General features: G+C 44.2%; 1 protein-coding gene across 1 annotated transcript; it reads right to left on the reverse strand.

Annotated features, from left to right (window-relative positions):
- Positions 1-5065: 5065 nt before the first annotated feature.
- gas6 (growth arrest-specific 6) lies at positions 5066-27004 on the reverse strand. The gene is made up of 15 exons (XM_080777755.1): positions 26380-27004; positions 25957-26117; positions 21467-21491; positions 21296-21358; positions 18246-18368; positions 15401-15520; positions 14251-14373; positions 12825-12946; positions 12348-12466; positions 11519-11708; positions 10123-10287; positions 9582-9750; positions 9086-9225; positions 8469-8670; positions 5066-7629 (listed from the first exon to the last, which is right to left on the reverse strand). The coding sequence occupies exons 1-15, from the start codon at positions 26453-26455 to the stop codon at positions 7475-7477; spliced, it is 1953 nt and encodes a 650-aa protein (XP_080633881.1). The 5' UTR covers positions 26456-27004; the 3' UTR covers positions 5066-7474.
- Positions 27005-27727: the final 723 nt, after the last annotated feature.

Below are 27727 nucleotides of genomic sequence, written 5' to 3' on the forward strand. Positions count from 1 at the left end.
CGGGGGGCGGGGCACACCTTCGCGCACAGCCGCAGACAGAGGAACCTGACGCCCGACGTCATTCCGGCTTTTTAGACAGCTGGTGGATGGAAAAGAGGCTCCGCCTCCGCGGCTGACTGACGCGACGGACAGATTCCCGGAAACGCTCAACTCCGCGTCAGTCAGCCACGGAGGAGGTGGAGCTTCTTTTCCATCCACCAGCGGTCTAAAAAGCCGGAATGACGTCGTGGGCGTCGGCTTCCTCTGTCCGCGGCCGTGCGAGAAGGTGTGCCTGCGCTGAATGAGAATGTAGCACAAGACACTTCATAGACAGACAGCCCGGTAGACTAGCTAGCATAGACCCCTTTACCACCGGTTGGTTCACAATGGGAACCGGTTCAGTTCTTTTCCACCGCTTGGTTCCCAGTGGGAACCGGTTCAGTTCTTTTCCACCGCTTGGTTCCCAGTGGGAACCGGTTCAGTTCTTTTTGGTTCTTAGTCCATGAGCCAGAGCTCCAACATTGGAATGTTAATCATGAATTGAGTGTAGCAAAACTATAGCTATATTATATTGTTATCACCATGAAACTTCCCCAGTTGATTACTACACGAAGACAACGATTTATTCTATTACAAATTTAAATATGCAAATGAGGCATTATATAGGAAAATATAGTGTGGAAGGTTTATCATATATTAATTTAATTATAGTGATCCTATAAACAATTTAATATAGGTATAGTTTTTCCCACTCAATTCATAATTAACGTTACAATTTTGGAGCTCTGGCTCATGGACTATAAGAACCAAAAATACCTGAACCGGTTCCCATTGGGAACCAAGCGGTGGAAAAGAACTGAACCGGTTCCCATTGGGAACCAAGCGGTGGAAAAGAACTGAACCGGTTCCCATTGGGAACCAAGCGGTGGAAAAGAACTGAACCGGTTCCCATTGGGAACCAAGCGGTGGAAAAGAACTGAACCGGTTCCCACTGGGAACCAAGCGGTGGAAAAGAACTGAACCGGCGGCGGTTCCCATTGGGAACCAAGCGGTGGAAAAGAACTGAACCGGTTCCCATTGGGAACCAAGCGGTGGAAAAGAACTGAACCGGTTCCCATTGGGAACCAAGTGGTGGAAAAGAACTGAACCGGTTCCCACTGGGAACCAAGCGGTGGAAAAGAACTGAACCGGTTCCCATTGGGAACCAAGCGGTGGAAAAGAACTGAACCGGTTCCCATTGGGAACCAAGTGGTGGAAAAGAACTGAACCGGTTCCCACTGGGAACCAAGCGGTGGAAAATAACTGAACCGGCGGCGGTTCCCATTGGGAACCAAGCGGTGGAAAAGAACTGAACCGGTTTCCACTGGGAACCAAGCGGTGGAAAAGAACTGAACCGGTTTCCACTGGGAACCAAGCGGTGGAAAAGAACTGAACCGGTTCCCATTGGGAACCAAGCGGTGGAAAAGAACTGAACCGGTTCCCACTGGGAACCAAGCGGTGGAAAAGAACTGAACCGGCGGCGGTTCCCATTGGGAACCAAGCGGTGGAAAAGAACTGAACCGGTTCCCATTGGGAACCAAGCGGTGGAAAAGAACTGAACCGGTTCCCACTGGGAACCAAGCGGTGGAAAAGAACTGAACCGGTTCCCATTGGGAACCAAGCGGTGGAAAAGAACTGAACCGTTTCCCACTGGGAACCAAGCGGTGGAAAAGAACTGAACCGGTTCCCACTGGGAACCAAGCGGTGGAAAAGAACTGAACCGGTTCCCATTGGGAACCAAGCGGTGGAAAAGAACTGAACCGGTTTCCACTGGGAACCAAGCGGTGGAAAAGAACTGAACCGGTTCCCACTAGGAACCAAGCGGTGGTAAAATAACTGAACCGGTTCCCACTGGGAACCAAGCGGTGGAAAAGAACTGAACCGGTTCCCACTAGGAACCAAGCGGTGGTAAAATAACTGAACCCGTTCCCACTGGGAACCAAGCGGTGGAAAAGAACTGAACCGGTTCCCATTGGGAACCAAGCGGTGGAAAAGAACTGAACCGGTTTACACTGGGAACCAAGCGGTGGAAAAGAACTGAACCGGTTCCCATTGGGAACCAAGCGGTAGAAAAGAACTGAACCGGTTCCCATTGGGAACCAAGCGGTGGAAAAGAACTGAACCGGTTCCCACTGGGAACCAAGCGGTGGAAAATAACAGAACTGGTTCCCATTGGGAACCAAGCGGTGGAAAAGAACTGAACTGGTTCCCATTGGGAACCAAGCGGTGGAAAAGAACTGAACCGGTTCCCATTGGGAACCAAGCGGTGGAAAAGAACTGAACCGGTTCCCATTGGGAACCAAGCGGTAGAAAATAGGTCATCTTCAACACTATACTGATGTAATGCTTTGGGTTTTTTTTTTTGTCTGAAGGGAAATCAACACTAACTTATAGATGTTTAGTGTTCTTATATACATTATAATCGAATATGTAGACTTATTCTGGAGTCGGGCCACAAACTGGCTTTCACACGTACTGTATATTACATATATTTGAGTGTAGCCTAGAGTAGAGAGTATGCACATGCATGATTTTACCATCAGGACACGCCCCCCTCATCTAGACTGAGTGGCAAAACATTGAGCAGCATGGAATGTTTCTAAATGTCACATAATGCAGGAGGCAGCGAAATGTTGTTATCGAAAACAAGCACTTCCAAACTCTGAGGGCTGTATTTTGCGTGTCTTAAGTACCAGCTCTTATTACCTAACTTGAGTAAACTAAAGACCTGGAGGCGTGATCAATGCTCTTTGGCCACTCAGAATAGCCAAATGGCATTGAACTCAAGTTAGGTAATAAGACCTGGTACTTAAGACACGCAAAATACAGCCCTGACACTTAAATGCAGGGCATTTCTTGACAGAAAGTAGCTCATAACGTTTCTATGGTGGATTTTCATGAAACAAAAACTTTGCAGATGGAGGATAATTCAAGCTTTTCGTTCAGCTGCAGTGTTGGTGAGTTGAACATAGTTTAATAATGCAATCAGACGATGAATGGATGAATGGGCTGTCAAGGCCAGAAAGTAGGTTTTTTTTTGACACTCAGTGGGCGTTCCCGCATAACTTCCAGGTACGATGATGTCACGCGCATACCCTCTCTATAGAGCTGATTCTGTAATGATCTGTTTGATTATTATCCTTCTCATGTGTTGTCTGTGTAGCAACTAACGTATATGAACAATTAAAAAAGGGCTTTCTTCACATCTGGCTTCCGGAAATGAGTGAGGTTGCCCCTCACTTCACACAAGTGTGATTTTTCTTAAGTGAAATAGCTAATCAACAAGCTCACAACACGTCACATTGAGCTTCTAGATTAGGTTATTATTTGTTATGACAAACTACAAAGTACAAGTGGTTAAGTGCCTGTATAGTTGTTGATGCAAGTCTAAAATGGATTGCCTTAATGACAGCTTTCCACACAACAAACCTAATACTATCATTTATAATCTGTGCCGTGAAGCAACATGAGACGGTTCTGTTTGCAGCACTGTGCTGCTGAAAGCAACCAAAGGAGGCTGTATTTCCACACTCACGCCAGAGGGGCCACAGTGCATATTACTGTCGTAGCAAAAATAGCCGATCTACAAGCTCAAAACGCGTCTTGAGCTTGTAGATCAGATATTTTTTGCTATATTTGAATTGAAAACCCGAATACAGTTTTGCTATTTTTGAATTGGAATCCTGAAAAGTAACCTTTTTTTATTGGATTTAAAATGCATTTAGTTATAGTTATGTTAACTTTATGAACTGTTAGCATAACTACATTACACAAAAAGACAATAACATTTTAATACTAGTCATCAAGTAGGCCTACTAGTCATTTAATACTAGTCATGGTTTGGAACTATTCTGATATTAACATGCGGGTCGCATTAAGTGAAGGTGGGGGCCGTATGTGGCCCCCGGGCCGCCGTTTTCCCACCCCTGCTGTAAGGCAGGGATGTCTGTCTGTCTATGAGTAGCTGTCTGTCTGCCTTCCTGCCTGTCCAATTGTCCATGAGTAGCTGTCTGTCTGTCTATGAGTAGCTGTCTGCCTTCCTGCCTGTCCAATTGTCCATGAGTAGCTGTCTGCCTGCCTGTCCAATTCTCCATGAGTAGCTGTCTGTCTGCCTGTCTATGAGTAGCTGTCTGACTGCCTGCCTGTCCAATTCTCCATGAGTAGCTGTCTGTCTGCCTGTCTATGAGTAGCTGTCTGCCTGCCAGCCAGCAAGTTGGTTAACAGAAAATAAATTGTTATGGCTGAGTAAAATAAAATACAATAAACACAATTTGCCTGAAAATAGATTACCCAGCTATGACCTTTTTCATGAAAAAAAATGAGTAGTGATATGGCTGACTGAGTAAAATAAAACAATCTACCTGAAAATAGATAGCTATAAGTGAAGAGCAATTTCCGCAATTACCATTTCCACAATTTCCATTTCCGCAATTTCCTCAATTTCCATTTCCGCAATTTCCGCAATTACCATTTCCGCAATTTCCATTTCCGCATTTCCGCAATTTCCATTTCCACCATTTCCGCAATTTCCATTTCCATTTCCAACTATTAATGGCAGCTGGGTTTCATCATTCAAATAAAATAGAATTCTGTCCGTTTAGCTATAAAATTATGTCAGGGAATAGGGATACACAGTATATGTCTTTCATTTGCATTGCATCTCCCCCCCCCCCCCCCCAAGCTTTTATTTTCGTTCGAGTAATAGTACAACTCTAATAGTATTACTTATAATAATGTAATTAAAGATTAAAGATAACTTCATTCAGATTTATTTATTTTTATTTCATTTTCCAGATTTTTTTTTCTTCTTTTTTTTTTAGATTTTCATTGGTGGGCCAGTCATAATGGTCCCGCGGGCCTGAGGTTGAGTATCCCTGCTGTAAGGCATTAGGCTGGCTGTGCTTGTATCTGCACAGCCAGCCTCATAGCAACACACTGTACGGCGTGGGGCTGGATTAGCAGAAGAAAGCTTTCAAGGAATACCAACATGGTGAGTCATCATCATGCAGCTTAAAAAAAAAAGAAAAAAAACTTCAAAACCAGGTCATTGTTTTTAAAATACAGCTTTTACTCCATATAATTTTCTTCATACAACCGCATTTATTTTTGTGTTCAAATAGGATTTGTGAGGGAAGTTAAAAATAAAAAAAGGCAGACTTCTCTCAGCAATAGTAGACATACTGGCAGTTAAAAGTGAAAAATAAAAAAAACAATATACAACAACATATGATAAAAAAAAATAATAACATTACCATGTCAAGCTCTACATTCGGGCATTCGTTCATCAGAGCACTAATGATGAAAACAAGGAAGACAAAGAACAGAAACAACACTGGACTGGAGCCCTTTTTGCATTCTCAATCATAATCATACCGCTCCTGCAGACATTCTCTGTTTTTAACTCCGCGGGGTCAGAGTTCCTCAGCACCTTATGGAAACTAATCTAAGACATCTCAAACGGATTTCTGCGATCCCTGGAAAAACGCGCAAACCTTTTCCGAGCGCCTTCCAAGGAGCGGCTCAAGGTTTGCTCAGGGTCTTTCCCTGAAGAAGCATCATTTTTATGAGGCAGGAGGAGGAGAAGAAGGTGTGAGGAACTGTGGTAAAGACTTCCAGGATAAATAACGAGAAGGCTCTTCTATGAAGACTTCCCTCTCTGCCCTGTTGGTTATGTGTTGTTTGGAAACCAGCCCCCGGAAATGGTTGTGTAGGTTTGGTTACCTTCACGAGTGAAAAGGTACGGTTTTGCATTCTGTCCTCTAAAAAGCATTGTACAGTCACATTATTTACATATTCAGTTATATTACAGCGCACACTTTTTACTCTCAGTAGCTTGCGTGGTGCGGACGGTGCAGTGCTTCCTAGGGAGAGTGGCCCACCTCCCTCTGCGCTGGAGGGAGCGTGACCCCACCCTGTGCTTGAGTTTCAACCTCTGACTGCTTTTATACGTGTTCTTGGTACTGGCATTTTCACTGTTTCAGAGGGAGAGGAGGGGCCTGTGAGTGTGGTTGGTTATTGAGTGAGATTGGATAATTGTATTGGTTCAACGGGCATTGTGTGGACGGGGTGTGGCTAAGTGGACCCTGTTCAAAAAGGTGCTGCGCTACAGGATGCTCGGATAGAGACGTAATCGTGTAGAACTACAATGACTGTAAGTCATAGCATGAACGATTAGCAGCAGCTCTGGGTTTCGTAGGTTTTACATCGACCATCTGCAGCTTCACAGAACACTTTGAACACACCCCCGGCCGGGATAGAAGGAGCTATGGCTAGGGTGTGTTAGTTGTTCTTATAGTAGGCACGTGGTTCATTTTTAAGGTTGCAGATAGACTTGGAGTGTAACGGCCAAGAGACAGAAAACAGGAACATGGCTTCACGTCACGGTCCATTTCTATCTGCAACAATGTGCAAGGTTTCCTACAGAACGCTGCGTTGTGCCAAATACTGACACGGTTGGTCCAAAGGTCTCTACACACCAAAAGCCTATATATATATATTTTTTTTTTTACTTTTGTGTACATCCACATATAAAAGGCATCAACCTGTATGACTGAGGTCTCAACTAAAAGAATAGTTCTGATGCAAAAATACCCTTATTTGTTTATTCGTGTGTAAAGACCTTTGGTCTTGTCAACCTCCTAAAGTCTACTAATTCATACTTTGTCGCATGAGTATGCTGAAGTATAAATTAGGCACCATTAAGTCATTATGCTCTAAACACTAGTGGAGATCTAGATACATATTCATAAATATTCTCTGTGCAGAGAGAGAGAGAGCTGAGCTTGGACTATAGATCTGGTCCCATGTTGTCTTAAGGTGACCACAGACCTTAACGATTGTGGTTCGACAATAATTGATTCGAGGTTGTCACTTCTTGTCGGAGCTCGGTGAACGCGGCCCCTTTAAGTGGACTGACTGGACGCAAAGCAATATGGCATCAGCTCTACCTGCCAGACGAGGGCTGGCAACTACTACGTTATCGCCTGCAAATATTCAACCAGATCTGCAAATTGTGCACAGGAGGACGCCAGTCTTATCAGGCTGACTATTTGACGTTGACCTGAAGAAAGGCCCTGTGGAACTGTGTGGGCTTAAAAAGGCTATATGAGACTGTATACACGGACAGTTTTTGAGGCAATGTTGCGTCACAACGTTGCGCAGCATTTATTCTCACAAGGTGGAGGAAACGTTGGGCTGCTGGGTCACCATACTCATCTGTGGAAAAAATCCCCCACAAATACCACTAGGTGGCGCTGTAGTCACAGCATCACAGCGGTGCAACTGGAACCAGGACAAGTCTGGGCCTGGTTTTGTTGTTGTTTTTCCGTTTCTAATCTAGTACTCACCATATTTCCCCTCCAGCCTCGTTTATTTGTGCAATAATTTTCCAAAGTCTACATTGCCTCAAGGAACTGTTTATGCATCCATGTTGGTCAGGCTGACGGACAGACAGGGCTCAGTGCTGGCGAGAGTCCAACAGAGGGCAGGAGTGTGAGCGGATGTCGTTGTGTTTGTGCGCGGCCCGGTCCAGGTCCACGGGCTGTCCACTCACACTGACCTGCATGCAGCCGCTGTAGGACGCCGACACCACGGTGGAAACCAGGGGAACATCTGAGGGGAACGGAGCACAACACGGGGCAGGTACATCAGTACGTCAGTACGCATTACCACAGATTACCCCAAACCTCTCAACACGGGTCAGGTACATCAGTACGCATTACCACAGATTACCCCAAACCTCTCAACACGGGTCAGGTACATCAGTACGCATTACCACAGGTTACCCCAAACCTCTCAACACGGGTCAGGTACATCAGTACGCATTACCACAGATTACCCCCAAACCTCTCAAGGGTCCACTTGTTTCCTACTGTAACTATGAATCATTTAGCTGGGTACCCTCGGTTGACCTGAGATCAGATTCTAAAAATGTCTTCTACATCCTGACAGTTTTCTGAAAAAGCTATGTTTCTATGTCAGTCGTTCTTAGATTTTTCAAAAATAGCAGACCTACAAGCTCGTAGCGCGCCACTCGGTGGCGCGCTATGAGCTTGTAGATCTGCTATTTTTCAATAGCTAAAGCATGACATGATGCTAACACCAAAATCTTATGTTTCTATATCAGTGGTGCTCAATATTATATAATGTCAAGGACCCCAAAAATTATAGGGCAATAGTTAAACAACAATGTATACTGTGAACAGAAATGTATACATCAGGTCAATTAATATCTGTGGTCACCTGGGAGGCCTCCTATAATTAATAATTAATATCTGTGGTCACCCGGGAGCCCTCCTATAATTAATATCTGTGGTCACCTGGGAGCCCTCCTATATTTAATATAATTAATATCTGTGGTCACCTGGGAGCCCTCCTATATTTAATATAATTAATATCTGTGGTCACCTGGGAGCCCTCCTATATTTAATATAATGAATATCTGTGGTCACCTGGGAGCCCTCCTATAAAGGTGCTGGATGGCAGCTGGAGGTCCACGGGTTCCTGGTTGTCTTCGCTGCGTCCCAACTGGCCGTCCACAAACAACAGTGTCTGGTTGGCTGTGACCGTGACCTGGATCTCATGGCTCTCTCCGTCACACAGCAGGGCCGGAGCGCTGGCAACGATGACATCGCCCACCGACACCAGAACAAACTGGAAAACACAGCGATCAAAGTTCAGACAAACAAACAAACAAACATCAATAAGTCTACTGGTGAGCACAGTACTTACATTCAGGCATTGATCAACTCATTGTACCGTTCATGCATGCATGCATGCACCCAGGGTTTGATTAGCCCATTTTGGGGGGGGGGGGGGGGCCCTTTTGGTGTTAGCATTATGTTTTGCTTTAGCTATTGAAAAACAGCAGATCTACAATTGTAGGTCTGCTATTTTTGAAAAATCGAAGAACGACTGACTGACATAGAAACATAGCTTTTTCAGAAAACTGTCGGGATGTAGAAGACATTTTTAGAATCTGATCTCAGGTCAGAATGGGTTAGCTGGGGGGGGGGGGGGGGTCTATGCTTGCACCAATCCAGACACTCATAACAATAACTGTACTCACGTCTCTCCACTCGTCAACACCAGGATGGTAGTCGGCCAGAGAGATGGAGAAGGGGACCGTGTCCTGGTGGACGAGGGCAAAGAGGACTCCGATGGCAGAGGTCGGCCGCAGGGTGAGCTGGACACTCAGGTTCTGGGACTCTGAGACGGGAGGGGAGAGGGAGAAGGACATAAGGGGGGGGTGTCATGTACTTCAAATTTTAACGGCAGGCAACTTGCAATCATCCAAACAAATAAAACATTGAGCTACTGTATGCGACCCCGTGGGAGCATACTGTTATGCAATACCCCTAAATTATTACTACCTCCACACACACATACACACGCAGTCACATACACACACACACACACACACACACACACACACACACACACACGCAGTCACACACACACACACACACACACACGCAGTCACACACACACACACACACATACACACGCAGTCACATACACACACACACACACACACACACACACACCGTCACCCACCCACCCACCGTAAGTGATGTTGAAGAGTGCGAAGCCTGTGCCAGGATAGTAGGCTCCAGGGTCCTCGGTGCTGTAACACTGCATGTTGTCGTTGTAGCTGATGGTCTCCTGGATGGAGGTGTCTTCGCCGGTCAGCCAGCGCCAGTCTCTCATACAGCCGTCCAGACGCGGGTTCACCTGCACCACACAATAGGGCATTCACTTCTAGCCATTTTCACTAGTTGCCTAGTATACTATTCGACTAGTTGACTAGTTGTTTAACTACCTATTATGTAAAAAAACTCAAAAATCATTCAGAAACTGTGTACATTGGCGACTATCTATAACTATAATCTACCTGATCTTGAGGCCTACAAAATCGGGGGGGAAAAGGAAAAAAAATAAAACCTTTTTTTCTTCTTCTTATCAGCTAGTCTAGTTTTCAATAGCTAAAGTATAACACAATGCTTTAAAACACCAGAATGGGTTAAACACTCAGGAACACATAAGCAAACATACGGGCGTTCGTTCAACAGAACGAAGCAATGATCGGTAAAAAAAGACACCAACCTGATTGACGAGGCCGTCCTCCTTGAAGGGAACTCCTCCCACCGTCAGGTTGAGCTCATGGATTCCTTTCTTCAGCGTGAACAGATCTCCGTTCACTGCGATCTTCATCACAGCCTCCCTGTCGATCTTAATCACTAAGCTCCGGCCCTGCTCCTCCACGGAGATCTGGGGAGAAATCAAATCAGAATATCAGCCTCCCTGTCGATCTTAATCACTAAGCTCCGGCCCTGCTCCCCCACGGAGATCTGGGGAGAAATCAAAAAAATACATTTTTCAATCAGGTTCTACTGTGTTGTGAAGATTAAGGGCTCCATCTTGGTCACCGCTAAACCCCTTATCCCTAAACTTCTTTGCCTTGGCCAGTCTACAAGCTCTCAATGTAGATTGGCTAGTTGAACTATTCAAAAATGTTTTTCAAAATAGTAAAACAAAAGGCAAAGAAGTTTAGCGATAAGGGGTTTAGCGGTGACGACAATGGAGCACTAAGTCTTTTGTAAATACAGTGCTATTTATGGGACTATTGTTCCATATTTAGCAAATACAGTAACAGTACTTATAGCAGAATAGTGATGCCTGAAGCCCAGCAACAAAATATGCGCATGCGGTACTCTTGGTGGTATAAACCAGTAAGACGCGCAAACGCGGGAAGCGAACGCAGCTCGTACATATTTGGGTTTTGGACGTATAGCTGCTTTGGGGACTCCTTATATGGTTATGGCTGAGTTATGGTGACGTAATCACTCAGCTCCATATATGGGCACAAAAGCGGGACAGACACACACACAGACAGACAGACAGACAGACACACAGACAGACATGATCTGCTAGGTCTCATAGTAAGTGCTCACTGCTTCGCAACTAGTGCTGCAATTATACCAATTATCTTCTTAGTGATTATTCCATCGATTACTTTTTTTTTTATTATAAAAAAACGTATAGTGTCGTACAAAAATAGCAAACAATGGCAAAAATGAGCTGATACAAGCTGACAACAGATCACGTTTATAAGCTTGTAGATCAGCAATTTATTATTTTACTATTGAATGATACGAATGATATTTCCCCCACAAATCAATGATTCTCTTTTTATAATTGAATTAAATCGATTAGTTGCGAACGCGGTGAGCACTTACTATGAGACCTAGCAGATCATGTCTGTCTGTCTGTCCGTGTGTCCCCCCTTTGTGCCCATATATGGAGCTGAGTGATTTGTTTGTGATTGATGCAACACACTCCATATTTGGACGTATAGCTGCTTTGGGGACTCCTTATATGGTTATGGCTAAGTTAAAAACTTAAAAACAAATCTTTAAAAAAAACAAATATGTACAAGCTGCGTTCGCTTCCCGCGTTTGCGCGTCTTACTGGTTTTATTAACTATTGCAAACAATCTCACTTTTCTCCACTGTCCATCGTTGACAACGGGGCCACTACTGGTCACCCTGCTGACCGCCCCATACTTCAGCTGCAGCTCCAGCTTCCCGTGGTGCATCGCCAGCACGATCCAGGAGCTGTTGAGGTGCCCCCCCGCGAAGAAGATCACCCCCTCTGGGTCGTAGGTGCGGAAGTCAAACTCTGCTGAGAACCTAGACAGAGAAGAGACAGCAGAGGAAATACGAGCGGATGAGAATTTAATATGCAAGAAAGATCAAAACAGAAATAGCAAAGAGTGAAAACAGGAGATTCTTTTTTTTGTAACCAAATATGTTTTTATCTGATCTTAAATCTTTAGCTTATAACCTAAGGGGGTCATGTTTGCAAAAGCATTCTTTTCTCCTTCCTTCTAAAAATGTATTTTTGAATTGTGGGTATCAATCACGTAATCATTTATATAATCACTTCCCTTCCCATGTCAGGCTAGGATTATAATGTTTGAAACCCATTCTGGGCGGGAACCCCTTTTGGTGTTTATTGAAAAATAGCAGATCACAAGCTTGTAGGTCTGCTATTTTTTTTTTTAATCAAAGAACGACTGACATAGAAACATAGCTTTTTCAGAAAACTGTCAGGATGTAGAAGACATTTTTAGAATCTGATCTCAGGTCAGAATGGGTTAAGGGACTGTTCAGTTTGTTGTAAGACAAGTGTGTGGACCAGAGGCACTTGTTAAAATATGTTAAGGACTGTTCAGTTTGTTGACCAGAGGCACTTGTTAAAATATGTTAAACATAAGCAAAGTCTTCAACAGCATTGACCGTGAGTAGTACAGTACCGGTAGTTCTTACCCGGTCTGAACCCTCCTCCGAAAGCGTAACCGTATCACTGGCACAGCACTGAACATACGACCCAGGTAGAGAGACCGGGGGTTCTTCTTCAGCGACTGTGTCATACATGGGGTTATAGGCTGGAGGGAGACATTACAGAACAGAAAGGATATGTGGTTAACATTTCCTCCTTATGCCCATTGAAAGTTGAAACGTAATGATATTACGTACATTAAGCTTATAGTTAACCAGTTTCATCCTGGCGTTTAAGAAAAAAAGATCTAAATTATTCAAACATTTCCAGTGTTTCTAACGTTTTTTTGAAGATAGCAGCTCTACAAGCTTGTGACGCGTTGTGAGCTCGTAGCATGGCTGTTTTTTGAATAGCCAAAGATATAATAAGAAATATGGCTCAAGTGGTTCATATGGATGAGGAATCTGAGCTATATACAGTAGAGAAGATTGGGGGTATTATGTCCTATAGAGAATGCATTTCACCTTACAGCTCCTGAGATCCTGGCTCAACTTCCTCCCCTGGCGGCCATCGCAAAAACAACGGAAACTCCCATGTGTGTTCATGCACTCCTCTGCACACACCCCCTCCTCACACTCATCCACATCTGACGGGTGGGGGGTTGGGGGGGGGAGGGCGTTGTGGGAAGAGAGTATGAGAAGTAGAGAGAGGTCATAGAGGAGAGAGAGAGAGAGAGAGAGAGAGAGAGAGAGAGAGAGAGACATAGAAAGAATATACCCATTAGATTATCTCTGCAAGGGAGCAACCCAAAGACATTAACTGTAAAGAAAATAATAATAATCTCAGCACATGTTGCAGCGCAAGTATGCAAAAAAAGAACATTAGCAGCCGTTTTCCCACCATGCAGCAGATCACGGAATGCAAACACAGCACTTGACTTTTTTGCTGGTGTTTGACGTTAGCAGGGTGCTATCTTGTTCCCTTCTCCATACAACCTTAAAAGGCAAAGATTTAGACTGGCTGAAATAAATGTTAATTCTTGGGAGAGTGAGGTTATGAATAGCCTAGTTTCCACTACAGAGATGAATCATTGTTCATGTCCCTCAAGTTATTTATGTCACGGGGGAAGCTACACAATGTGAACGTTATCAAATACAAGAATATTGCTTTTGATACATTTGTCTCAGAAATGTATATAGTTGGCCCTGTTACTGACGAGCCATTTCATACCTTATGAAAGTGACTACCGGTACTTTGAACACTCTTCCCTTCTCTTGGAAAGAAAAAGGACAGGAATGAACTTGTTTGTCAAATGAAAGAACCAGGATTGCATCCTGTGTCCGTATAATATAATATAATTGCGTGGTTTGGAGAGTCGGAGCCACTTGAAGGTTTGTGCTCGGAGTTGTGGTGCAGATAGTGATCGTGATGTTTTCAAACCAGAGACACATGTTTAGTCTGTAAATCAAAAAGGAGGATTTGCTGTACTTACCAGTTGACTCACAGTAATCTATCTTCACTGTCAGCTGTTTTTTTTTTGTGAATACTGACTGACTGCATTTTATGTTTCACTTGTCTGATCTTAACTGTCTGGCATCTTCTGACAACAGGAATGTAACATACAAGAACATAAGTATTATCCTTGGGGTTGTTTAGTCACAGATATCAATACAACCACTAAGTATTTGTGTCAATATTGTAAGTACTGTAAGTTGTTTACGGACATTAAGACAGGGCTAGAGGTTGACCTGTTACCTAGTTCCAGATCATGTCTACAGATGTCTCTCTGGAATTCCTCTCCTGACACCAAACAACAGCTGCATCAGCCCCAGCTGTGACTAAAGCCGTCCATCAGTCACCTCTTATGAAACTCTGTGTGCGCGCGTGTACACGTGCGTGTGTGTGTGTGTGTGTGTGTGTGTGTGTGTGTGTGTGTGTGTGTGTATTTACCAACACAGCTCTTGGTTTCATTATCGTAGACAAAGCCGGTCTCACACAGGCAGTCGTAGCTCCCCTCTGTGTTCACACAGTGTGCAGTGCCGCACATCCTTGGGTCCAGACACTCATTCACATCTGAAACATACAAAACACCAACATTTTCAGGTCTCCCCAGTTCTGTCCTGTCCTGTCCGGGCCCCTCCTAGTACGTCTCACCAGGTCCACTCCTGCTCTCACCAGGCCCAGGACCTGTGCGTTGCACCAGAGTCCTGTTCTCACCAGGCCCCAGGACCTGTGCGTTGCACCAGACATGGGCAGCGGTGGCCGAACGGTTTGCGGAGCGGTCTTGATATCGGAAGGTCGCTATAGTTCGTATCCCCAGACCGGCACGTTAAAATTACCACCGCTGAAGTGCCCTTGAACAAGCCATTGAACCCCTACCATGAAATGTTCTATGAGCAGGGCCTGGCTGTAAACAAGTTCTAGAGCTTAGTCCAGTTACCCTGGGTAAACATTGTACCTTTGCTTTCCTTTTTACACTTCATGCAGGAGTGGTGGGCAATGGTTCCGCAGGGAAATGGCAATCATGTTTTTCCAAAGGTGGGTGTTTTGTTTTTTGAGTGGTGCAACCACTCCCTTATGTGTGTGGTTAGCTGGAACCGGGCCGGCACCCATGGCGCGTTCCTGGGGGTTTGGAACTGCCACGCCCCCCCACCCCTGGGGACCCCCATATGGTAACTCTAGCCCAACACACACCGGCTCCGTCCGACGCGTTGCCGCGCGGCGACGCCTGGAAAATAGAACTGGTTCTATCGGCGTGTCAGGCGAGGCGCCAGCACGCGTCGGACGCCGCCGGTGTGCGATAGGTTCATTGAAAATAACGGAGGTGGCTGTTTTGATGCGCGGCGTTCGCAGACGGTGTGGGAGGCCCTTCTGTAATTTCTCTACCGTTTCGGACGCGCGGCGGCTCGCCGGCACTCTGGGTGCGTTCCTGTGGGTCTGGAAATCTTCCCCCCCCCCCCCATCCCCCCCCCGGGAACCCCCACACGGAGTTGCACCACTCACTTCACACGGTGTGATTTTTTTCCAGGTGGAGCCGACATGTTCAGTATATCCTCCTAGACAAAATGTGCGCCATTCATGAGCACATCTTGCTGCCTACCTTGGCATGTGTGCCGTTCCATCAGCGTGTAGCCGTGGTGACAGGAACACCGGTAACTGCCCATGGTGTTGTTACAGTCGTGGTCGCATCCACCGTTCTTCTTACTGCATTCATTGTAATCTGAAATATAACATAAGTAACCATGAGTTCAAATCAAAACAACACGAGCTCAGGTTGCAGCCCATATAGTTCAACAGGTTTATTCGTACCACATTTAAAACATTACATTGCCTTTAAAAAGCCTTTACACGAACTCATTACATTTACAGAGTTAAATACTTGTCAGTTTTGATGCAGTTTGATGAAAAGCTCAACCAAAACATCCTTTGAATTCATGTTGTGTTAACCCATTCTGACCGGGAACCCGTTTTGGTGTTTAGCATCATGTTATGCTTTAGCTATTGAAAAATAGCAGATCTACAAGCTCATAGCGCGCCACCGAGTGGCGCGCTACGAGCTTGTAGGTCTGCTATTTTTTGAAAAATCGAAGAACGACTGACATTTTTTAGAATCTGATCTCAGGTCAGAATGGGTTAATCAGACCAGTGTGTGTCCCCAGTGGAAACCTCGTATGAATCTGATCTCAGGTCAGAATGGGTTAAGTGCCCCCATTTCTGAATTGACATACTGTACGAGTGTACGTTGGCTACGGCTGAGTGTAAGAGTTGTGTGTTCAGGAAGAGTGCGGTTGTCCAGTGGAAAGGAGCCCTTGTCTCCGAGCCAGTCAGACTGACTCCGTTATGATTTCCTCTCACGGTTAGCCCATTCTGACCTGAGATCAGATTCATACGAGGTTTCCACTGGACACACACTGGTCTGATTAACCCATTCTGACCTGAGATCAGATTTAAAAAATGTCAGTCGCTCTTCGATTTTTCAAAAATAGCAGACCTACAAGCTCGTAGCGCGCCACTCGGTGGCGCGCTATGAGCTTGTAGATCTGCTATTTTTCAATAGCTAAAGCATAACATGATGCTAACACCAAAATGGGTCCCCGGTCAGAATGGGTTAGGTGGCAGGATGAGTCACTGTGGAAACGTGTGGAATGGTGGCACATGGCACAGGACTGTGTTACTTTCTTGTATTTATTTTTCCCCCCCTGGGGGACTGAGTTGAGTGCAACACATTTTATATTATGCCAACTTATACGAATTGATCTCTCATCTCTCTCTAAATCTCTTTATTACCCTTCCAAGTTATTCCTTTTATAGCCCAGGATGATGCAACCCCAAAGCGAATGGCTTTGACCTCCATAAAGGGAACATGTGACTTCCCGCTCTGGACTCTGGTACCAGAGTTCCCACACATAATAATCCATACTGACCCGATATAACAGCACGCCCAGCACAGTTCTACTAATCTCATCTGTGTTAGTGGAAGACTAGATATCAAAGGTTATCGACTTTATTACTAAACCAGTGCCCTACTCGCGGGACCACACAAGTTGGGAATGATACAAGTTGGGAATGATACAAGTTGGGAATGCATGACCCACCCAGTAATGCAGTACTCTTTACCACAGTACTAATAACATCTGATATTACATTCAATGAATGATTTATAAACGGGCACAGGCCTACTCGGTGAACCCCATGCCCATTGTTGAGGGGCGCTAGCCCCTCCTAAGCTCAGCTTTGTGTATGCGTGTGTACTCCATTAGTGATGATTTGATTGGCTAAGCACGAGGACAGAAAATTGAGGATAACAAAGAACATGCAAGCCCCGCCCCCTGACATCCTTCCTATAGAAAATATTCTTACACAACCTGTGTCAAACATCTATTTGTATATGAACGCTTTGATGTAAATGCAAACCACCTCCACTGATCATATTCGAAGACAGTGGCACTGGCAGATTGATTTGGAATGTCAGATAGAAGACAATACAATTATAGGAAATATACTTACTATTTTGAGTAGCAATAATGATAGACGAAAACAATTCAAAATTTTACACAGACTCCATTATATCTCCTCCACGATAACATGGGAGGGTTCACCAAGGTATGGAAACCAGTCTTCGATACAGTGGACCCTTCTAGACTTAGACTATATCCCCACAAGCACGTGATTCGGTGTGTCCTCTAGTCTCTAGTCCCACAGACAGACAGATACAGACGCGCAAGGTTTTTCGATTCTCGACAAGCACTGGTCTGTCCAACTTAGCACTGCACAACCCCAGGTCATCACTGGCACACACACCACAAGTTTTAAGTCAATTAGTTTTAAGTCAGACGATGCCCGAGTTATGCCCAAGGAGAGTCACAGACAGACAGAGTTCTGCCCAGGAGAGTGACAGACAGAATATATCTAGATAGATGTGTTTTGAACACCTATTTTCTCCGACAGGAGGTGCTTAGGAACATTTACCATTACAAGACTTACAATGTTTCAGTCATCTGACCTTCATCAGGCATCAGATGCCAGATGAAGGTAGGATGAATGTCCAAAACATCCCATAAATACATCAGAAAACTAAAATCTAATAGAAACATGTTAATGATGATCAAAACCAGAAGAGGGAAAGTGGTGGTGAGAGAGAGAGGGCCAGGGGATTGAATCACAGTAAGGTGGTCAGGCATTGGCTGACAGGACCAAGGTCACCACGATGACCGGAGGATGTACTCACTAAAGCGAGAGATACGCTAGTCACGAAACAGAGTGACACAGCAGAATCTCCACCTCCATACCGACCTCTACTTAAGTTCTCCATTGTATCCTCTCTCACCTTTCCGTAATGCTTGCAAGCTTGCAATCTAATTAGAATCATAGTAAATCTTCCCCTGTGTGTATTATAGGCAACTCTACCTCTCTTGCAAACGTATGCTTCAAGAGGATGACTGTACCTTTCTCACAGCTGTCGCCGATCCAGCCTGTGAAACAGTGACAAAAGAAGTCACCCTTCTTGTCCTCGCAGCGCACTGTTCCTCTGGGATTACAGGGAGAAGGAGAGCACTGATCTGGAATATCTGAGAGAGAGAGAGAGAGAGAGAGAGAGAGAGAGAGAGAGAGAGACAAACAGAAGAACAGACAAGAGTGAGAGAGATGCCATTTTTCCTTGAAAATTAAGTTTAGGAATACCGGATACATACATTGAGAGTCAGTATAGTGATATGGTGATAGATAATACAGGAAGGACATCACATGAGCTGTGCATCGGAGACTCATTATAAATAGCCCTCATGCTGCTGGCTAAGCTTCTGAGACAGAGATGGTCTAACTTCAGACTGACTGACTGACGCAGCAAACCTGTCCTCTTGCGCACAGGAAACATGGGGGCCTAAATGTCTCTGAATTAATATAAATAATATTTTCACTTTTATCCATTCCTTTCGCTCCAGTCATCCTGTGTAGTAAGCACATGCAGAGTTCTTTACTGTACAAGGAAGGTCCCCAGACCCCGATATCATCAATCAAAGCAACTCTACATAGCTGCTGCCAACAAGGCTGGACAAGTGTGGGCATGCTAGCCGAGGTTTAGAGTGCCTGAAAACATGGGAAGCAGAGGAGAGAGACATGAAGCAATGATGGTTGTCTCTAAGGCTCAAATAATTTATAATATCTTAGTCATTTCCATATTTTGTATGATAACATCACTGTGTATCTTGTCTCTAAGGCTCAAATGTAATATCTTGATAATTTCCATATTTTGTATGATAGTATCACTCTATAATTAATTAAATGTTATTTTCATGCCTTGTCCTTCAAGGCCTATCCCTTGTGGGATTATAAATAAAGTCAACAATTTTACAAAATGACATTCACTTCTCAATAACCAAAGGTTCTACATATATATTATATATACAGTATACCTTTAGCTATGAAATATTGATATTCTAGCTTTTTAATTTGATAACTTGCTAGTACCAGTAAGACGCCTAAGGGCAAGAAGCGACCTCGCCCTTTGCACGCATCCACCTCGTTCCATGTTGGGTCAACATGGAATGAATTCTGTACTGGCCATATAAGGAGCGTGTCTTGAGTGTACAGGGTTTGATGAGGGCCGGGCCTTAATTTTCGGGCCAGTTGAGAACTCGTTTTCGCCGGCCGCACCAATAATACAGGTATCAGTCAAAAGAGAGACATCCAAGAGGAAGGATGGATGGGTCAGGATCAACATTATGGAATGTCAGAACCGGTTCTGACATATATCCATATATGGAGATCTAAGGGTTTGAGGTTTGCACGTTTTCATAGTAAATGCGACCTTCGGCTGCAACGTGAACCTACATATATTTAAATAGTCTTATAGACAGATCTAGTAACTACCATTCATGACACATCATTGCATCCATCTATTATCAATGTGTAAATGCAAGTACAAAATGTGCATTGTTGTGGGAAAACATGGACAATAATTCATGCAATAAATGAGCAAATTAAGCAAATTATATAGTTAATAATGCCCATTTAGTATTTAGTACATATTTAGCCATTGTCTGGCATGTGTAAATATACACTTGACTAACACACAGGGAAAGATATAATATAAATATATCCTTGACTAACACACAGGGAAAGATATAATATAAATATATCCTTGACTAACACACAGGGAAAGATATAATATAAATATATCCTTGACTAACACACTGGGAAAGATATAATAATATGAATATATCCTTGACTAACACACAGGGAAAGATGTAATATAAATATAATATACACTTGACTAACACACAGGGAAATATATAATATAAATATATCCTTGACTAACACACAGGGAAAGAGGAAAGAGCTGCAGAGTGGAGGGAGAGAGAAAGAGACAATCGGAGACCTAGCAACGCTCACAGGTTCCTCGGCCAATCAGAGTGAAGCTGGGTGAAGCCTGATGCAGCACTATACGCTGTTGGCTCCACTCACGTCAGGCCGGGCTCTCTCGCGTCAGCTCCTCTCGCGTCAGCTCTTCTACATGAGCCAGCTCACCTTCTATGTGAGCTGGCTCATAGAAACGCTGCTGCAGTCACGGCGTGAGGGGGGAGAGTGCGTGACGAGAAAAACCAAGGGGGTGTGTCTGTCTCCCTCACACCGGTACACGTGCCATCGATGCCGGTTGGCCACACGGTATAGCCAAGTGCTGCAGCAATGCTCTTCGTTCAAAGTCACGTCACGATTAGATTAGATGCCAGAGAATGCATTGTCACGCTATTTTTTCTTTTCTTTTCCTTTCCTTTCACACCCCATATTGAAAGGTTTCCTTTTCCCGTGTGAGTAAAAGTGTACAACAGTCCGACTGTGATGCAGAGAGAGAGATACTGCAGTGCGTGCAGCCCAGCCCCACACTACAACTGAATGCTACTCTCAGCATCTATTAATACACTACAGAGGCAGGCCCAATGAGGAAAGGAGGGCAAAGAGAGAGAAGGACTAAAGAAAAAGGAAAGTTTATGAAGGAGGAATGAGAAGCAGAAAGAGGAGGAAGTGAGGTGTCCAGATCTGCTCATGGTACACATGGTCAAAGTGACAAGGACGTTGTCATGGCACACACGTGTTAAAGGACGTTGTCATGGCACACATGTGTTAAAGGACGTTGTCATGGCACACACGTGTTAAAGGACGTTGTCATGGCACACATGTGTTAAAGGACGTTGTCATGGTACACATGTGTTAAAGGACGTTGTCATGGTACACATGTGTTAAAGAATGTTGTCATGGTACACATGTGTTAAAGGACGTTGTCATGGCACACACGTGTTAAAGGACGTTGTCATGGCACACATGTGTTAAAGGACGTTGTCATGGTACACATGTGTTAAAGGACGTTGTCATGGTACACATGTGTTAAAGGACGTTGTCATGGTACACACGTGTTAAAGGACGTTGTCATGGTACACATGTGTTAAAGGACGTTGTCATGGCACACATGTGTTAAAGGACGTTGTCATGTCAAACTCACTGTGGACACACGTTACCAGGTCCTGCCTCTTCTTCTCTGAATCTCCAAACTTCTCCACACAGGCTGGGCGAGAACAAACACACAGAGAGAGACAATTACTCATTCCATCATCATGAAAAGAGAAGTTTGAATGGTTGATTGATCTCATAATTATGAAATGAACGAACTTACCTAAATACTTGGGATAGAAGTAGTCCTACGGAAAGACAGAGAGAAGAATTTTGAGATTTAAAAAAAAATAAACGAGACAAAAAAACTCCAGTATAAGAAGATTATAATTGTTATAATCTACAAGCTATAATGTAAGACTATGGTTTTGTTTTACTCACACAAAGCAGACTAAATTACAGAACAGAGAAAGCAAGGTAACAACGCCCACCAATTTCCAGGATACATTAGATATAAGCAGTGAGTCAGCAGAGCCATCTATCATTTAGAATAGCGTGTAAAGAGTTTTCGAACCACATTCGTCTCAGACGTGAAGTCTTCATTTTGGTCAAAATGTGCACATTTCTGTATGGTTGTGCATGTCTGCATTGTGGTGGGGTCCGGGAGGGACCAATTAGTGATCATGATGACGCTTGTGCTTCTCTCTATAGTAAGTGTTGGACAGTTGCCCCAGAGGCTTTCTGAGAATGCTCCGCATTCCACCATAGTGCATGCATGGGGCCATGGCATCCATCCTGCCTCATGGATATAGTAGTAGGACAGGTATAAACTGGGCTGATTGATTCTGGAACGGCCGTGTTCTCCGGAGACCTCCTGCTGCAGCAGGTTGAGGCCGTATAAACTGTACATACACTAGCTACAGAGTACAGGTAGAAGTGCTCAGCTCAAGTATAGACGTCTTATCAAATTGACATAATATTAGGAATGTTGCGTAAATTGATTCCCACACGCGAGGTTGACAATGGTTGCTAAAAATAAATAAAAACCCCCGCTGTAATAAGCTAGCTGTCTGACCCCTCTGGAAATTACCTGAAACTTCATAAAGTATGGAGTAGGGATGTACCGAAAGGGAAATTCTTGGCCGAAACCGAATACCGAATATAGGAAACAGTTGGCCGAAAACCGAATACCGAATATCCGAATATGATTAATATTATACATCTTTTTTCCTACCATTGCTGTCACGGCCGTACCTTAAAGCTACCTGATTTATGGCAAAATAAATGGTTATGGCAAAACTTAACTTAAATATTAATCACTATTATGGGTCCATAAAACATTTATTCAGCTCTTTTGAATGCATTAATTGCATACACTATTCGGTGATATATTTTCTGCATATTCGGGCCGAAACCGAATAGGCCGAAAATGCATTTTTAGCCATTTTCTGCCGAATATTTTCTGCGGCCAAATATTCGGTGCATCACTAGTATGGAGGATGATCGATAACTGAGCACTAAGCCCCCCCTCACCCGCCCACTGACTCTGCAGAGCCAAAGACCTGCAGCAGAGGAAAGTGCCGAGTCAGAGACGGGCACGTTCAGCATGAATAATGCATCAATGAATGAGATAGCACTTGTGGAGAGACCAGAGGAACCGGGGAAATCCTATTAATCATAATGATGGTCCTATTCTCATACCCATGATGAACATACATCACGCACACACACACACACGCGCACGCACGCACGCCGCACACACACACACACGCGCACGCACGCACGCACGCCGCACGCACACACCCACACAGAGCAGTTCTCTCTTATAGAAAGCCAAGCCTCAGTCTCACTCCGCATCACCTTTTCCTCCCAAGCCCAGCGGAGCCACACCCCCATAATCTCAGGCTAGTCTGGGTCAGATTCTCTCTCATTCAATTCAACTCAGCTCACCGGCTCCCGTTGGAATTGTTCGATAACAATTGAATTATAACAACAATCCATCCCTCAACATAGACAAGAACCTCACTTATCTCAATCCTAGATTTGCAACTTTGCAAGACTCCTATTAGATTTGACAACTTTGCAAGATGATGAATTGAGATGTAAAAGTGCTGCAGTGTTTCAGAACAGCCACCACCCCACACATACCTCTCTTTCTCTCTCTTTCTGAGGCTTATGTCTGCATTCCCAGCCCGATTAAACTTTAATCATCCTTTAACCAACATTTCGCGTCATGATAGCGTGTTTACTTCTGACACATTTAAGATATTTATAGTGCCTGTTTGCGAAGCTTCGTTTGACGCAATGGCTTTGATAGGCTTAAGTATTCACATGGGTAGAAAGGCTGACCTGCTCATTCACAACAAGGCAGACCTGAAAATAACTAATCTAAATGACCTCACAGGTGTTACACAAAACGCTTTGTTTGTTTGTGCACAGTAACAGATTAGCACTTACAACAAAAACAAAAACACATTCTCCACCTTTTTGCTTATCTTTGTATTTGAGTAAATCAAATGCTTCTATATTGTTGCTACAGTGTTTAATGCACCAACTAAGGGCCGATTCATACTCCTATTTTAGAGCCGAATAAAAGTCGGTGCGGCTCTGTAGAGCCTACAATTTGACGTCATTTGAGGTTCGGGGGGGCGGGTACCGTCCTAAAGTCGGCTCTTCGGTGCTACTGAAAATTTCTGACGAGCCGAAATCATTTCGGCACTACAGCGCCGAAACAGCGGTAAAATAGGAGTATGAATCGGCCCTAAGACAAAGTACATGTGCAAAACCTATCTGGCAACAGGAATTCAGGATATACCCTCCATAAACAGTAACGAATAGAGCGTATGTGCGTGGCATCATCACACCTGGAAGTTATGCGGGAATGCCTACTGAGTGGCAAAACAAACGACTTTCTGGCTGACTTTCTGGCCTCGACAGCCCATATACATCCACACAGAAAATCTGATTGCAAAACAATGTTAAACTCACTTTTCCACTCGATTTGACACTCACTTTATGCATGCGCATATCCTCCATTACCTCACAAGGGGTGTATGTTATGTATGTATGTTTAAAAAAATGCACAAAAAGTACTTAATGACATGTCTGCATGACAAGTCAAAGACCTTCTTGAGATGCCTGAAGAAGGTTTTTGACCGAAACATTGCTTAAATAAAAGTGTTCAAGTACAGACAGTGTGCAGGTCGTCATGCACTTTCTGTGCATTTTTGTAATACTTTTAAGCCCTGCCTACACACCCGTCTCTGAGCCCATCAGGTGTGCATAAGACACTTAAGTTTCCTCCCAACATGTATGTTGAAAATAAAGTCATATCTTAGATTTGTATGTGATATGTACTATATGATACAATTAAGCAATTAACATTGTGTCTCTGTGTATGAAATACTGAGCACAGCGATTACCTCAATTGTACAATTAACTGACTAAAGTGTATCTGTATTTCTGTATTTCAAGTCGACCCATGGGAAATACATCAGTAAATTAAAATGGGATCCGAAATTGGCAACATGGCACTTCCTTGGGTGTCTGAGAATGTCAATGCAGAGGCAGCAGCTTTGTCGACAACTACATATTGTAGAGGGTCAGATTCTATTGAATTGAATTAACAATCCCTCCCGGCCTCAACATAGACAAGTTTTTATTAATCTATCTCAATCTCAGATTTGCACAATCTCTTATAGTAGGGTGTGCCTTCTTCATAGTAAACCCTATGAAGAAGACACATTTTGGAAAAAAGGTGATGTGGTCAGATGAGTCATCAACTCATCATTCACCATAGTCTCTAAACAGCCTGAATGCTGTTGTGCTATGTTGTGGGGGGCATTTTCCTGACATGGTCTGGGTTTACTGTAGGGAGAATGTTATTTGATCGATTTTGACATAGAGAGTCTAAGTCCACTTCCCCCTGTGGTGTTGGACAGACACCGCTGAGCCCCTGAAACTCTGAACATGTACAAATGCTAAATATAAAATGTGCTTACCCTCTTGCCTCAAATGTTAGAGAGGCTGCCGGGGTGCTTGTGCAATGTATTAGTCCGCAGTTTTCAATAAATACGTTTTTTAATCCCGTTTGTGGCCGATTTCTGTCAGAAGTTCCCAATGGCCATAGATGGCGGTAGTGAGGGGGCGCGTGCGCATATGGCGATAACCGTTATTACGCTCAACATAACAGGAAGTAAAACGAGCGTGGAGAAAAAAATGGCGTTCGGCTACAAACGGGATTAAAACACCTCTTTATTGGAAACACGAACTAATACATGGCACAAGCACGCCGAAAGCCTCTCTGACATTTGGGGCAAGAGGGTAAGCAAAGCAGTGCAGTGAGTGCACCTTTATATTTCGCATTTGTACATGTTCAGAGTTGCAGCCATGATGGGCTCAGCCAGCGGTGCCAGTCCAAAGTGTTATCATCAAAACACTAAATTAGATGGCTTGCTTTTGTCAGAATGGTGTTCCATCATCTCAACTGTAGATGCCCATCACTGACTCAGTCTGGTCTCTCTATTACACAGAATGTGTTCATTTCGTCAGCATCAGGCTATCAGCAGACAGTTACTGGTGGTGCACTGAATCATCAGACTATAGCCATCAATATGCTTAATAAGGACGTATTGTGATGATGTCGGTAAACAATAAGCCTGCAGCCTACCGAGCCTTTATCTTTGTGATTAAAGAGTCAACTTGTCAAGGCAATAAAACAAAGGCATTATTTTTTGCTGAACAAGAAGCTTCTCAACCCAACTTTATGCTCACCGTTTCAGGGTCGTTTTCGAACACCTCCCTCGCCTCCTCTTTGCTACACCTTTCCTCCACACATTCCCTCTCCAAGTGGCCTTGCTTCGTCTCCTCGAAAACTTGATAAGCTCTTCTGTGTCTGCTCAGAAACTGGTTCGCTTCTTCCGGAGACAATGAAACTGAAAACAAAGCAATATCTAAGAAATCAGAGATCGATCACCTGTTCTGGGAAAATATAGGCTACCTGAGTGGAAAAACCAATCGCGCAAACTTTACTCCGCAAAAAAAAATCGAATGTGAAATATATCTACCGTTGGCGACCATTAACGACATGAGCAACGTATAGCTCAGATTATCACTCATTTACTGTGAAAATGGGTATTTATTTATTTATTAGCAAGCTAGCTAAACTACAAAGCATACTATTGGTTGTTTACTTACTGCTATTGGACCAGCTTGCAAACAGAAGGATTAGCAGGGCTCTCGGTGAAAAGGACTTTGTCTGGGTCAGCCGCATGTTTGCTGCTTTACTCTCTGCGCCAACGCTTCAGTTCAACTTTCTCTCCCTTCCTTCCCGTCTTGTTCCTCTGCTGCTCAAACCGTTGCACCAGGAGCTGCAAACACACTGCAGGCATTCACCTCTCCACCGCGGGGACAGACGGTTACCGTTGACTGGAACGCCTTTCGGGGTATTGTTATTATTTCGGATACAGCCTTGCAAGAAGAGAGGCGGCTGCTGCTGCTGCAATATTTCCCCACATATCAGTCATACCACCACGCATGCACACAACCGATGACCTTCACCTACTGTAACTGTACTACTACGCTACTCTCCGACCGTTACAGATGGCTCATCCCCATCGTGTTCCGTTCCGTCGGTTCCGTGCACGAAATGCTTCTCTCGGTGTAGTTTAGTCCTCCCGACTGTGAGAGAGACTCCACACGTCCGTACGCTGCTGAGGCTTCAGCTCTGAAAACTAAAGTACTGGCTGAACGCAGACAGGAGTTTGTATTGATGCAGCTTGCCTTGGACCTCAGGCTCTGGTCTCATATCTCTCTCTCTCTCTCTCTCACCTCCCATCACCCCCTCCATCCATTCACCCTCCCCCTCATTCACCTATCCTCCTATTCCTATACCCACCTCATGACGTAGATGAGAGTAACCCTCCCCGTCAAAGCACTTCAGTTTCAGTATATTAGAAATTAATAAATTATAGTCATCATCATCTGTGTGTGTGTGTGTGTGTGTGTGTGTGTGTGTGTGTGTGTGTGTGTGTGTGTGTATTGTGAACCCAATACCTACTGAATAACAGCATTTGTGGTCAAGCAGATCACATATAAGATAATGTTAACTACTGACCAACATACTCTGCATAAATAAACTAGCAAAAAAGGCAACCAAAGTGATGCAAGTATAGGGAGAGAGGGCTGGGGGGGGGGGGGGGGGGGGTGAGCTGGAGTCTGATAATGACTTACAGCATTTCTCCTCTCATCCCAGAATTTGGAACGACCACATGTTGTTTATCAAGTAATACCATGTTTCTGTTTCTGTTTCCCAAAATCCCTCCTCTCTTACTCAACATCTTGTTTTCATATTTTCCTCCTTAAGGCCACCCACATGCTCCATTCTGTTATTGTCCTTCACATTATCTTTCTTTGCAACACAGAACTTTACAAGTTGACAATTTGTGTTCCTTTTTTGGTCGAAATTGAACAAACATTCCTGATTTAAGGGCCGGAAAGCGTACTATAATATCCTCAAGAATATCCTCGATACTCAAATAGAAGC

Source organism: Protomyctophum bolini (assembly GCF_963924005.1).
Source record: "Protomyctophum bolini genome assembly, chromosome: 1".
Classification (NCBI taxonomy): Eukaryota; Metazoa; Chordata; class Actinopteri; order Myctophiformes; family Myctophidae; genus Protomyctophum; species Protomyctophum bolini.

Coding starts and splice junctions, on each gene's coding strand:
- gas6 (XM_080777755.1), bottom strand. CDS start 26,455: ATGCGGCTGACCCAGACAAAGTCCTTTTCACCGAGAGCCCTGCTAATC. Junction 11,709..12,347: donor CGGAGGAGGGTTCAGACCGG/GTAAGAACTACC, acceptor TTCTCTGTCTAG/GTTCTCAGCAGAGTTTGACT. Junction 7,630..8,468: donor CTTTATAGGAGGGCTCCCAG/GTGACCACAGAT, acceptor CGTTCCCCTCAG/ATGTTCCCCTGGTTTCCACC.